This window comes from Amblyomma maculatum, chromosome 8 (genome assembly GCF_055883805.1).
Source record: "Amblyomma maculatum isolate TAMU_Amacu chromosome 8, ASM5588380v1, whole genome shotgun sequence".
Classification (NCBI taxonomy): Eukaryota; Metazoa; Arthropoda; class Arachnida; order Ixodida; family Ixodidae; genus Amblyomma; species Amblyomma maculatum.
Window position 1 is genome coordinate 121,625,501 of NC_139351.1, and position 14,960 is coordinate 121,640,460.

The window sequence follows — 14,960 nt, forward strand, 5'->3', positions numbered from 1 at the left end:
CTGCTGCTGTTGCTACTACTGCTACTACTACAATTACTAGTAGTGCTGCTACTGCTACTACTACTGCTGCTGCTGCTACTACTACTACTACTACTACTACTACTACTACTACTACTACTACTACTACTACTACTACTACTACTACTACTACTATTTCTACTGCTACTACTACCGCTGCTGCTGCTGTTGCTACTACTGCTACTACTACTATTACTAGTAGTGCTGCTACTGCTGCTACTACTACTACTACTACTACTACTACTACTACTACTACTACTACTACTACTACTACTATTATTTCTACTGCTACTACTACCGCTGCTGCTGCTGTTGCTACTACTGCTACTACTACTATTACTAGTAGTGCTGCTACTGCTACTACTACTACTACTATTACTACTATTTCTACTGCTGCTACTACCGCTGCTGCTGCTGTTGCTGCTACTGCTACTACTACTATTACTAGTAGTGCTGCTACTGCTGCTACTACTACTACTACTACTACTACTATACTACTACTACTACTACTACTACTACTACTACTACTACCGCTGCTGTTGCTGCTACTGCTACTACTACTATTACTAGTAGTGCTGCTACTGCTGCTACTACTACTACTACTACTACTACTGCTACTACTACTACTACTACTACTACTACTACTACTACTACTACTACTACTACTACTACTACTATTTCTACTACTACCGCTGCTGCTGCTGTTGCTACTACTGCTACTACTACTATTACTAGTAGTGCTGCTACTGCTACTACTACTACGCAAACCTTTTTTTTTTTTACTATTCAAAATAAGTTTCCTTCGGACGAATAGCACCAGCAAGAAATCTCATTTTCAAGAGAGAAATAATACCATAATTCGTTCTTAACTCTTGTTCAAAAATGTTCTTCGCTTTAATACTATAGCACATATAATACTGCACACAAACCTACTGGTTATAATCATTATACGCCACATTTTATATTCAATAATACTGACAGCGACGTACACCAAAGCTTCCGCAATCAAGGCTTTCGCCGGACGCTCCGTTTATATCGGCCAAACCGCACAGGTCCAAACAGCGCGGCTCTTGGCTTCGCGTGGCCAGCTTCTGTCATCCCTGCTCCAAAATCGCACATTTTAAATGCGCACATCCAAGTTTTTTATCCGACGGGCCGTACTCAGAGCGGCCAACTTAATAAATCTCGGGGCGCACTGCTCTTTCTAAGGCACCCGCAGAACTGTCAGGTGCACCTGCCCTTGAATGAAGTGCATATGCGTCGTGAGGGGCGGGGCTGGCTAATCGCCGGTAAAGCCCCTTCAGGGACTTTAGTCGCCGGCGCGTACTTACGCGCTAACGAAAACACTTGCGACGTCAGAGTATAGAGCGGACGGTGAAGATGGAGTCATTGAAAGCACTAAAATTCGGGAAGGCCAGGCGGATACATGTCCACCACACTTCAAATGAAGTCGCTGCATTAGCTCATTTTTCTTTTGAGATGTCCTCTATTAAGACTGATTAAGACTGGAAAATATGCCACGCAGAAAAACGATATGAGGATCTCTAAATGTGTTCAAATTTTCATTTTTCTTTTTTTGTAAAACACTCGCGCAAAACTTTGAGACCGCGCGCTCGAGCGCAATGTCATAAAAATTTAAGACAGTCGCGACATATAGCATGCCTGGGAGAGATCATTACCTCATCGATAAATACTGCCAGTAACGGTCCGCGATTCAAGAAGGCGCCTTTCCGGCAAGGCGTTCGGGGTACGTACTCCTTGAGCGGCGGCTGGCGCTCTAAGCGTCCATGGCTGTCGACGCCGGCGATCTTGACGAGCGGCGACAGCAGCAAGTCCCGTCGCGGTCGGAATGCGACGACGCTTCCGTTGTGGGCCGCGCTTCTCTCGTGCGGCCCAGAAACACCGACGACGACGTACACGGGAAACCGGTCGACCGGCTGCGCGGCGAGGGAACGAAGTGCACTCACAGCGCGTATAACAGGCGCAGCAGCGAGCTGACGGAGGTTCAGTTGCTACCGTCGCCGATGCGAGTAGTAGCGTGCGTACCTTACGCGACGAGGCTGGCGGACGCCGCTGGCGACAACGTGGTGTTTACGTTGGCACAGGTGGCGCACTTTGAGCCAGCTGGCCGCTGCCGGGAGCGGCGTGACATCCTTGCCGGAAGATGAACGAACGTCGCTGCCCACGGCGGCTTGGGCGACGACGCTGTGACGCTGAGACGCTGAGACGCAGTTTTGAGGTCACAGAGCGCAATATCAAGCTGCTGACCGCTGCTGACCGAAAGAAGCGAAGGTCATCGTCGGACAACGCAAAAGATTTGGAGTCTCTTTCCGCCTTCTTCTCCATTGAAGAGGACAGGAAAGAGACAGCGGAATCCTTAGCTCCCCGTCTTCACGTGCTCCGATAGATGGACCAGTTCATGAGGCACACCTGGATCACCTGACCAGTGGTGTAGCATTTGCTAGCACACTAACTTATCGCTTTGATTTTGGCCGATCGTGATTCCATTCTCTTTAGGACGCACGTGAATGCAGTGGTTTGTAGTTATGACATATACCACGACAGGCGTCGATAACTTTGGAGATGTGTTCCGTCACTTACTCTGCTGTTGCTACGAAAGGTGTAACGATAGCTTTCTGTACTCTCGCAACTATAAACCTGCAAAAAGCGCGCTTCTCTTACTATGACATGAAATCGAGGTTTCCCGAATAAGTTACCCTTTTTAAAAATGGTTGTGGGGTAACGTCTTCAGAAGACACGCTTTGCTGAAGACCGCCAGCAATTCGATGCTTTTTAACTCTAACTGAATGCCCAGCTGTAGTCCCCACGTTGACCACGTTTCAGACCATATGTAATGACGGGCACCAGTATCAGAAACATGACCGAGGCTCCCATAACGAGAAGGCACGGTAACACGCGTCGATTAATAAAACTCTGAATGGATTTCATTGATGTCCTACATCCCAGGGCCCTTTTCTGAGCTTATGCCCAACTTCACGTCTCGTGGCAGAGTACAAATATGCTACATATGCTTTATAGTGGGGAGTGCAAGCTAGCCCCGACCACAATCTTCGTGACCAGGTCTCGTGCCTTTGGATGAGAGCGTTAAAAAGAGGATGGTGGGGCGTTGAGCGATTCGCGTCGCTTGTGACCGCGAAGTTCACGGGCTGCGAATGAACCCTCGCGAAGCAAAGCAAACAGTGGCGACGACGCCATTGTGCGCGGTGCCTTCAAACGCTTTCCTTACTTTTTATGAGTCTCGTTAAAGAGCTAAACTTTCTGGTCACCGACGGGTCAAGTTCGACGAATTCTTAGGCTCAAAAGCCCCAACTATGGCCTCTGACGAGGGCATGGACTGAAGAACTCTCGTGCGGCGACTCTTCGACCTCCACGGGCACCTTTTAACCTTCAGCAGTTGCCTCGAGAAATGAAAAATATGGGCTTGGAGTTGGAACTGCTGAACCCTCAATGTGCGCATTAAGTGGATACGGTGCCTCGTTATCAGACCATTCTATATCGGGATACCCTAGGCGAAATCACAGCGCGGGGAAATGCACTTGGATACAGCATGAGACGTGAATACCAATTGGTCATTTAGGAAAAAGAGTAGGTTCCAAAATGAGCGGAGCTTAGGCGTAAGGTGCCCAAAGATAACGTGGGAAGGGATATCGGGAAATATGGTAGGATAGGGTAAAGTCGCGGCTGGTTTATAAGCTGGCTACTTGCCTGTCAATGAATGGGAATTTGTCCTGCTCTAGACTCCACCTGTCTGACTGACGACGTCATTGCCAGTCATAGTCATGTGATACTTATGATATCGGGTTGATGTTCCGCGGTCACGATGCGCTATACATTTGCCTGAAGCTTACTGCTTGGTAATGAAATTTCTGGGCCGTGCAACAGTGGCACTATATACCACTGCTAGAAGGTCATCCCACGATAGTCCCTGCTGTCAACCACTTTCAGATGTAACGACCACTACCAGATGATAACAATAATCATATCTTGCGCGCTGATCACTTCATTTGTTTTATTTTTATCACAGAATCGAGAGGCCGCTTCGCCAGCGGCTTGACATCACCTCGTTTCAAAGTGGACGCTCTTATAGCTTCCAATCCATCCACCTCTCCGCCCATTCAGCCATCCATTTGGCCGCTCATCGAACCAACCATCAATCCATCCATTTATCCGCTCATTTCCATAAATCGACCCATGCGTCCGTTCCTCCATCCCACCATCCATACATCCACCCACTTGCCCATCCCTTTATCCATAAATCCGCCCCCTTCCCCCATCAACGGTTTATTAACCCAATCGCCCACTCATCCGCCCATCAATCCAGCCACCCACCGATTAATCCGTCCAATTCATTCATATTTCTGTCCGGCCCTCTATCGCAGCATCCACTCATGCATCCCCCCCCCCCACACACACACACATGCACATTAAAGAACCGCAGGTAGTCGGAATTTCCAGAGTCCTCCACTATACGGCGTCTCTCGTAACCTGAGTCTCTTTGCGAAGTTAAACCCCACAAACCTACCAACTACATACATACGTACATACATACATACATACATACATACATACATACATACATACATACATACATACATACATACATACATACATACATACATACATACATACATACATACATACATACATACATACATACATACATACATACATACATACATACATACATACATACATACATACATACATACATACATACATACATACATACATACATACATACATACATACATACATACATACATACATACATACATACATACATACATACATACATACATACATACATACATACATATCTGCCCACTCATCCATCCCCCTGTTGATTTCCCCAAATCGGGTGGCGTTAAGTTTCTTTTTTTTTTTGTCAATATCTTGCAAAATCCACCTCTGAGCTTTTTCATCTCATTGTTACAGTATTCCACGATACTTCTCCTCTGTGGCTTAAAGTCACATGCGTAACCGCGATAATAATATCGCGTACTGCATCCTTTTTGTGTCTACCGCAAGCGCCCTTTGCCAGAGCCTACCTTTTTCCGTGCCTACCATGCTATAGTCAGTCCATTGTCGTTTCACTCGCTGCATTTCGCGCGGTGTGCGGCTCCGGTTCCACCCGTTCCCATCACCGGCATCAGCCAAGCAAGTTCACGTACAAGAATTGCTGTTGGGCTATAGTGCATGGTCACCCCATTCACAAACGTGGCAATGAGTTTGAAATCCTTTTTTTTTTTTTTCAGGGTAATGTATGTACAGGGGATTTTCTCTGCGCTACTTATCGGCGCTGCAATATGTCGTGACCTAAAATTCTGGGTTGACCTGTGGGCCCATATAAGCACTGGTTAAACGTGCATATATTATGGTTATGTATGAACTGTTGTGTAAGGTAGATAGAAATTCGCAAAACTGGGTCGAGTTGCGAATCCTGCGATACATATCAACTTCATCTGCGCTACCGCGAATTCAGTTCTATACATGCGATGCTGATGGTGATGATTAGAGAAAAAATCGATCATAATGCCTGTGACCACGCTGCTGTCGACTGGGCCACTCTAGTAGGATGCCCTAGCACCCATTTTTCTCCCGTACACCGATCGTACAACAGGCTGTGACGGGAAATCAGTTAGCGAGTGCACTATTCCTGTATATCAGTCCGCGCATGTTCTTCTCTCTTCCCGTGGCATCCGGATAAAATAGACAGAAAGCATGAAGTTTCTGCTTCTGATATTATAAATGCTCGCTGCTTCCCTCTAAATAGGTGTGACATTCTTGGGGCTATCTGTGCGAATGAAATTCAGCCGAGGAGTTTCCTGTGTTCCTCCACCGCGCCTTCATCAAGGCTGCTTGAAGAACACTTTTCGGTTTTTACTACATTGTAGAGTAAATCGCAGGCGTTCGTTGGTCCTCTCGGTTCAGAAAGTGCATTCTACATCACAGATGGGTCCAATGGCAGGCCGGGCTAATGATTATTTTGCCACGTTACTGAGACAACGCTGAAAGCAAGAAACGAAGAGGCTAAGGTTTCACTCTGACTCACTCTGTTGCTAGAGAATTAAGCAACTCGGTGGCGACGATAGTAGATACATTTAGCTGAACGTTTTTACGTCCAACGGAAACATCAGCTAGCGTCGCGCGAGAAAAGAGTTTTAGCTTGGCGGATCCGTCATCCTCCCGAGCGGATAAGATTGGCGTTCTCTGCTTTGGTATCCTGCAGGCATTCTCGTGCGCGCTTGCGCATTCTCGCGCGCTGCGTATGGTTCCGCTGAGGAGGGCTTCCCAGCGGGCCATAAATTCATAAATCCATAAATAATTATATAAATCAACTGGCTGCCTCTGCGCTTGGCGCATGCGCAGAGGCGTCTCCGCTCGCCCGCTCAGCTCCGCTGGCCTTAAAAACGTTCAGCTAAAACTCTAGTAGCAAACGCGCTTGGCAGTCATCGAACTACGAATGTCTGCATTTGGCAGAGCTGAATTTAAAGTCTGTGAAGAAACATCTGGATCAACCGGCCAAAAAAGCTAGAATAATCTGGAGCAGTACAAATGCAACGGCGTTTAAGCAGCCTTTCGAGACAATTCTCGGCGCGTCTTGCGCTGTACAAGAGTGATAAAAGCGGGTCTCGGCGTCTCTGAGCGTGAAAAACAAAACAACAAAAAACGAAGAGGACAAGACAGTTCCTAGCATTTCGAGCGAAATGATAAGGCTCAGTGGTTGCTGTCAGAAAGAAAATAAGATTAAAATGGTTTGCGGTAATATGCCATCTGAGGTAATCATACTACCACATATTGTAACCCTCAACTGCAGTCGCGGTAATCCACCAGGCTCGGTTCATGTGAAGTATATTATACAGTACGAGAGTGCCACAAATTCCGAACAAGCCCCCCACCTGTGCAGGAGCACCCCCCCCCCCCCCCCCCCCCCCCGACTTGCATTCCTCTGCGCCCAGGAAAAACGTCCCTGACTCTCTGGTCTGCGTGCCGACGGAGGGCGTCCGTTCCCCACCACGAGCGAGACAACCGTTTCGCGCCCGTCAAAGAGCAGCTGTAGGAGTTGGAGCAAAAGATTTTGTCGTCGCCATCTTGAATTACTGTACTATTCCTGGGCAGCCCCCCCTTCCCCCACTTTGGCGTCAGTTTCACCTTGCCTGGGGAAATGGGGGAGATGGCTCTTGCTCGGAATTTTACGGGTAATTATGGGGCGGAGCGTGCGAGGATGTAGTGGCATCCCAAATATTCTCTTTGTCCTACCTGCGACACATTTCAAGGCATCAAGATGGTTGGGCAGCTCAAATGTTGGAAATGGCGTCACCAAATACCGCTGATGCCCAAAGCAAGCAGAGTACTTGCTCGGCAGAGTTCGAAGTCGCCTACTTTAATGACCCCTACGGTTAGGCTTGAGCACGTCCTCGTTGTAGGGGTGTATTTTCTTCCCATTTCTCCTGAGCTCGGGCTTAATGGCTACCACCCCTCATCCCTTATTATTACCGTCAATCATATTTATTACGTACCTTAATCTAAATTTCATCCCGATTCTGGATCTTCATTTTTCTAAAATTTTCCTTGATATGTTCTCGGCTATAGTATTTTAATTTGTGTGAAAGGTGGTGCAGTGTTTCCATTAGCATCTTACTCCATCAGAAATCTAATCTTCTCCAGCTCTTCCTAATTTGATGTGTTATTCCTGATTTGATGCGTTAGTTTTGCTTATCCGAGCTTCTAAAATCTACCTAATCCTGCCTAATATTCCTTTTTACCTTTACTTTTTTCACTTCTTTATACCACGAATAAAAAGCAGGCTAATGCAAGTATTAGAGCCCTCAACAAGAAGGGAAGTGTATCGGGACACTTTACAGGGAACGCTATCGAGATAGAGGTAGAGAGAGATCAATCAATCAACTAAGAGAGGGTACGAGCTTTCCCGAAAAGCTTGGCTTCTATAGAGGGATGTCAGCGTGCCCTTTAATGGATGTTGAGAACAGGGTCTTTATATTTCTCCTTCCATATTTTTCTTGATACCATGTCCGTTTTTCTTTTCAGAGCATGTCGAACGAGAAGCGTAGTACGCGACGAGCGGAGGCAAGATGGCCGCCCTTTCTCCTTCACTTACCCTCCGCCAGGAGCGAGCCCTGGGCAGGAAGGGGATCTCTTCGGGGTCCAGCAGTCGCCGGGGCCGGTTTTCCGGGTCCATGCGGAGGTAGCTGGGGCTCGTCGGCCGCCGAGGGTCGAAACTGGACAGGTGCGTCTCCGAACTCATCCTTCTTCGGCTCTTGTTCGCTGTCGCCGCTGGGTCAACCCGCCTTCAAGAACTTCGCTGGGTATGCTGCTTAGTCGAAAGCCCCTAGCTCAAGCGAAGCTTCAACGGTGACCTGTCTGCTTGCACAGTACGACTAAGTCACTCGCCCTAGTGGGGCATACATAAATATATTTCCGCACTGTGCCGACAGGATGTTTTCACAAGGTACTCTTGCCTGCTTCACAATATTTTCTCCGTCCAAGTAAAAGAGAAGTAAGGGACTCTTATATGCCAGCACAATCCGCAGGTCAGATTAAGTAAAGGCCCAAACCACTTCAGCACCAAAGGGTCTTCAGGCCTAGCTCCACCGGCCGCACGTTCGTTGCAACAGCATTCGTTAAAGAGAAACAGGCTTCTCTTGAGATGATGAGTGGTTTTTCGTCTACGCTCTCGGTTAAAGCAATGGCCGAAGAAATCTGTGGGCGGGCACGCATTGCCGGCGGCTGTTCTGGAAAAGCGGCGTTTTGATAGGACAGGCCTTAAACCACGTGACCTGCCCCTTGACCAGTATCGATGCGGTGGCTAAAGTTAAGCACCGGGGCATTCTATAACGATCTACGTATACATGCACTTCCCGGCTTTGGGGCACCGAAATAGGAACGGAAGGCGTGCTCTTAATCCTCATTTCTGTTCTGTTTATTTTCTCTGCCTGCCGCGATGGGGGAAAGTGCAGCGCACGCCTCCAAGCGGTGGGAACCTGCGCAGCCGACGCGAGCTCGCGTGCCGCACTGGTCGGGAAGGAACCGTTTTCAGCACGGTCGTGGACGCATATCCTCACTGCGCGCACGTATTTCGCCGTGAACTTGGACCTTATGCGTACCCCCCTTGCCTGTATGGGTGATGCGATTAGGAGGAAGCTATGTTACTGTAACACTTGCTACGTAGGCAGGCTCCTAGCTTTCAAAAGCCCTCAACTTGTTCACGGACAGGGAGATGAAGGGCTGAGGGGCTCGATAGGTTTGGTTTGGTTTAAGAAAAGCTTTAAGATCCCAAAGTGACTCAAGCTCCGAGGGACATCGTAGAGCAGGAGTCCAGATAATTTTGACCACCAACCATCCGTGGTTATTTACGTGTACTGGCATCGTAGCTTGCACCTGGGCAATCAATGAAATCAGGGGAATTTTAGATGTATGTTTCATTTGTTTGTTCTGTGAGCGTGCGTGCGTGCGTGCGTGCGTGCGTGCGTGCGTGTGTGTGTGTGTGTGTGTGTGTGTGTGTGTGTGTGTGTGTGTGTGTGTGTGTGTGTGTGTGTGTGTGTGTGTGTGTGTGTGTGTGTGTGTGTGTGTGTGTGTGTGTGTGTGTGTGTGTGTGTGTGTGTGTGTGTGTGTGTGTGTGTGTGTGTGTGTGTGTGTGTGTGTGTGTGTGTGTGTGTGTGTGTGTAGAGGCGACGGTGCAAAAACTGTTTGTGTTTGTGCGTCAAATAGATGGATTTATTGAATGGAAAGGTAGAGAGGTCGGCCGGAATAATTCAAATCTGGCCTGCTACTCTGCACTGGGGAAGGGGAAGGGGAGACGAAAGAAGATCATGATGGGTGACAATGTGGGAGAAGGCATATGACATATATATACAGGCACAGCAGCTAGCTTGCTTCATAAGCGCGAGTCAAGTCCGCTGGCGCACAGCACTCACTGCCTGGACACCCTTCCCCTTGTCCTGCCAAGCGCTCAGCAGCATTCCTCCGACAAAGGCCTCTTGTCCAAACGCTTCAAGGAAGCGGCTAGCACACTTATTTCGGCCGCATACACTGGGAACACCAATAATATAGGGTCCACAGTCTCTGGGATGGCACAAGTTGAACATTCCGGTGAGTCCACCTGTCCAATTAAATGCAAAAACTTGGGCGTGAAAGCCGCGTTTAAACGAAGTCGATGTAGCAAGCATGCCTGATGACGCGGAATATAACGCGGAACATAAAATTTCAATGTTCGATCGAGCCTTTTTAGACGAATGTGTCGTGCGTCTGGCTAGGCAGCTGCTGCAGAATTCTTCATGCAACTCGTAAGAAGGCATCTCGTATCCGCTCTTGAAAAAGGCACAGCTGTTTGGAGGCCATTGCTGAGTGCGCTTTTCGCTTCAATATCGGCCTGTTCCTTCCCGTGGAGCCCGCAGTGTGCAGGGATCCAATCAATCATTGGAACATTATCCTGTGATTTTGGAGCTGAGCAGATGTGAGGAGCTGCATAATGTTTAGTGCCAGGTGTGGCGTAAGAAGTTTTCCAAAATTTGCAATGCAGTCTTTGAGTCCGTGACCATTTTTGAGGTGGTTCCCCACATATGTAGCGAATAGATTCCCGAATGGCTACAAGTTCAGCAGCGGTTGATGTAGAAGTATGTCCCAAAAGGAAATGTAGAGTCGTTTTCTGACCACAGCTGCAGCGGATGCCTGTGCTGACACAGATCCATCGGTGTATACGTGAATATAATTAGGAAATTCTGACCAGATGTGCGCCAGAGTAAGTTGTTTGAGTCCACTAATTGGCACCATTGATTTCTTTAGTATTCCGGGAACACGAAGGTGCACCAAAGGTTTATCCATCGCCCATGGTGGTTGGGCGGGACGATATGGGAGGGTATATCCTCTCGGTACTTGCGACTGATGGCAGCGGAGTGCACTAGTAAAACTGCAGTCCGGCCGCTCATTCACAATCTTACTGAGTGCGTGAAAACGGTGTCTTGTAAGTGCTTGTAAATATACACGAAGTGGTTCGTGCAACAAGTATATGAATATTGGGCGAGCATGTGCCTCTTCTATTGTGCCTTTGTTAGAGGTACATCTGGGCAGTCCAAGGCATATTTTCAGCGCCTGCGCTTGCACGCTCTCTAAAGTCCACAAGCAGGAAAGTCAAAGTTAGCAAGCGTGTAGTGGATCTGTGCGATGCTTTCGAGTGAAGGGCGCGTGAAAGAATACGCTTGTATTTCGTAATTATTTATTAATACAATCGTTGTGCTCTTTCACTCCTTCTTTTATATCGGCGTCAAGAGTTTCTTAATGTCCCGGTTTTCTAACATATGAAAGAATAATTTCTTCAGGCATCCCTTGATGAACCTCTTGTCTAGTGGTATCTCGAATTCAGTGTTTTGAACAAGTTTTGAAGTTCCACAAGCGCAGAATGAGCCCCGTACGTGCTGCTAGTTCTAATCTTTATGGCTTAATGTGGGAGTTTGATAACGAGGTACATATCACAAAGCGCACTTGGGACTACATATTGTGAGCACTCTGTGGCGCTTCATCTTTCATACGGTTGAACGTGCAGCTTCATCTTCATCCTGCTCTCTCTTGTAGATACCCATCGTCATCGCGGAGTGTGCTTCGCTACAGTGTGCGTCCTGGGCCTCAGGTCTCCAATAAAACCTGATCCGCCAAGTCCGACCTTCGCGCTACCTTACACGTGTCGCGCTGATATCGTGCTAGAAAAACTGGCCACCCTGTATACACAGTGCCGGGTGTCATCGACAATACCGGAACTATTGAGGAACATAAACACTATCCTGATTCATAAGAAAGGGAAAGGACCCTAAAAATTACAGACCAATCAGCTAACTGCCTGTTACGTATAGGGTATTTACTAAGGTAATCGCTAATAGAATCCGGACAACCTTAGACTGCAATCAAGCAAAGGATCAAGCAGGTTTTCGGAAACGACACTCTACTATCGATCATATCCATACCATCAACCAGGTGATAGAAAAATGCTCAGAATATAACCAGCCCTTATACATAGTATTCATTGATTACGGAAAAGCAGTTGATTCAGTAGAAACCTCGGCGGTGATCAGGCATTGCGAAATCAAGGAGTAGACGAGCCGTACGTGAAAGTACTAGAAGATATATATAGTAGCTGCACAGCAACCATGGTTCTGCATAAAGAAAGTAACAAAATCCCCATAAAGAGGTGTTAGGCAAGAAGACACGATCTCCCCAGTACTATTCACAGCTTGCTTAGAGAAAGTATTCAGAGACTTGAAATGGGAGCAGTTAGGGACAAGGGTAGATGGAGACTACCTCAGTAATCTGCGATTTGCTGCTGACATTGCCTGGCTAAGTAACTCAGGAGATGAACTGCAAAGAATGACTGGTGACCTAGACAGGAAAAGCAGAAAGGTAGGCTTCAAAATAAATATGCAGAAGACTAAGGTAATGTTCAACAGCCTCGGGAAGGAGCAGCAGTTTACGTTAGGTAGCGAAGCACTGGAAGTAGTAGGCGAATATGTCTACTTAGGACAAGTAGTAACCGCAGATCCGGACCATGAAAAGGAAATAACAAGAAGAATAATATTGGGAGGGAACGCATTTGGCAAGCACTTGCAGGTATGAATAGCATCTTACCGGTATCGCTCAAGAGGAAAGTATACAACAGTTGCATCTTAACTATTATTCACCTGTGGGGCTGAAACGTGGAAGCTAACCAAGAGGGTTCTGCTTAAGTTGAGGACAACGCAGAGGGCAATGGAACGAAACATGGTAGGGTTAACATTAAGAGATAGGAAGCGGGCAGAGTGGGTCAGAGAAATAACTCAAGTTACTGACATTCTAGTGGAAATCAAGAATAATAAATGGGCATTGGCGGGACATGTAGTGCGAAGAGAGGATAACCGATGGTCGCTTAGGGTAACAAACTGGATTCCAAGGGAAGGAAAGCGTAGCCGGGGGCGGCAGAAAGTTAGGTGGGCGGATGAGGTTAAGAAGTTCGCAGGGGTCAAGTGAATGCAGCTAGCACGGAACCGGGTTAAATGGAGAAATATGGGAGAGGCCTTCGGCCTGCAGTGGGTATAGTCACGCTGCTGCTGCTGCTGATGATGATGATGAATATCAATGCCGCTTCACTATCAATTATGTCCCATCCTCCTGTGTGGTTCACTGATTCACACAAGTCTTCTACCCTGCCTGATAACTCTACATCCTTACTGAGGTTTATGGTCACTCAGTTATCTAACCTGACATCTGTGATTTTGCAACACCTGGACTCATAATCAAGATGGCGACTACAGGATATTGCGGTGTGCTTCAGTGGAATTGTAGAGGGCTCTGCACGAAGGTTGGAGAGCTCAAATACCGTCTTCGAATGAACAGTCTCCACGTATGGGCCCTGTCACTGCAGGAGACCAACGCGTTGCCAGCCATACCGGGTTTCAGTTGCTGTACGTGTCTCCTTCAATGTGCGACTGATGTGTGTACACGGATACACCTCCGGGAAAGGCGGCGAAGTGTGTTGATACACGGTTTCCTCAGGTCCGCCTTGCTCTGGAAAACTGGTGTACCAGGAGGTAGTTGCAGTGGAAGTCAAGTTTAGTAAAGCAACTGTCGGGGTTATGTCGGTTTTTTGTAAAACCTGGCGGTGGCTCTCCGTCCGGCATAAATACTGATGGTTACTGAATATTCGTTAACAATACTAGGGATGCCCAGCTTTAGTTGGCGGTGAGTCGATGCCCCTCACTCTGACTGGAGGTGCTCCACATTAAGTCCTCGTGGCAGGCGAATGCAGGACGCCTTTTCGGATGCATTGTTTGTTCTCCTGAACCGTCCCCATACAACAACGATGGCCGTGCTTCATACTCGAAGTGGAACTTAAAGTGGTAGTCAGGACACGGCACTCCCTCATGGCACTTGGAGCCGGACTCCTGGGAAAGTGACCATCACCCTGTCATCATCGGCCTCTATCTGTCACAAGCCCAACGATTGCGCCGCAAGCATTCAGTGGTTAACTGGGACAATTTCCTCACCATTCTTCAAAACAGTCGACATCATTGCTTTTAGAATGAATAATAAAAAGCGCGCTGAATGAGTCTACAACCGTCACCTGGGTGGAGGTTGGTCGATCTGCACCGGATGTCGCTCTGCTCAACTAGTGGGCCACTCGTCAACAAGCGGAACTGACTGCAACTAGTGACTCAACTTCCGCGCACGCACATGCAAGACTTAATTACATTCCTGCTAAACGTCGAAGATATGAGTGGGATATCTCACGATGGCAATATGACATCTGTAGTGCGAGCAGTTCTCCACACACTCATCGAATGCTTCTCTCTGGCTAACTTTCCATGCCATGGAGCATGGTTGCCGTCGTCCTGATGCAGAGGCTACAGCATGCTTTGCAGCAAACTTGTCTCCGCATGATTTCTCAAGATAAACAGCGCGCAAGTTTTTCCCCAAGTACAATGTGTTGCCTGCCCCAGTTACAAGAACTTACTTGCTGGGCATGCCAGCCCATATCGATAAGCTGCCATCTGCTGCTGACACAAAGGGAATCGTGATCCCATTCTCCATGCCTGGATTGCTTGCAACCGTAGATGATGCCACCCGAAAGACAGCCCCTGGTCTGCACTCCATTACGTACGAGGTTTACAAGAACCTCAGTTGTGATGCACTTCCTCCACTCCTTGACACCATTAACAATGTATGGAAAGACGGCTAAGTACCAGAGAGCTGGAAATCTGCATCATTCCTATTCTAAAGCCGGGAAAGCGCCAACAGACCTTAGCAATAATCGACCTATATCATTTACTCCAACAATTTTCAAGCTTGCTGAAAAAAATGTTCACTACACGAACCTCTTGTGCCTTTAACATCACGGTTTCCATCAACCGACTCAAACATGGTTTCGACCATTATAGGTA

The 14,960-nt window shown here is 47.7% G+C and overlaps 1 protein-coding gene across 1 annotated transcript in view; it reads right to left on the reverse strand.

The window, feature by feature from the left end:
* LOC146182390 (excitatory amino acid transporter 3-like) overlaps positions 1-8,305 on the reverse strand; it is a 62,064-nt gene extending 53,759 nt beyond the window's left edge. Inside the window, exons 1-2 of the mRNA XM_084575945.1 lie at positions 8,159-8,305; positions 1,698-2,030 (exon numbers count right to left, since the gene is read on the reverse strand). Of these exons, the coding sequence (XP_084432071.1) occupies positions 1,698-2,030; positions 8,159-8,305 (480 nt within the window). The remainder of the gene's footprint in view (positions 1-1,697; positions 2,031-8,158) is intronic.
* Positions 8,306-14,960: the final 6,655 nt, after the last annotated feature.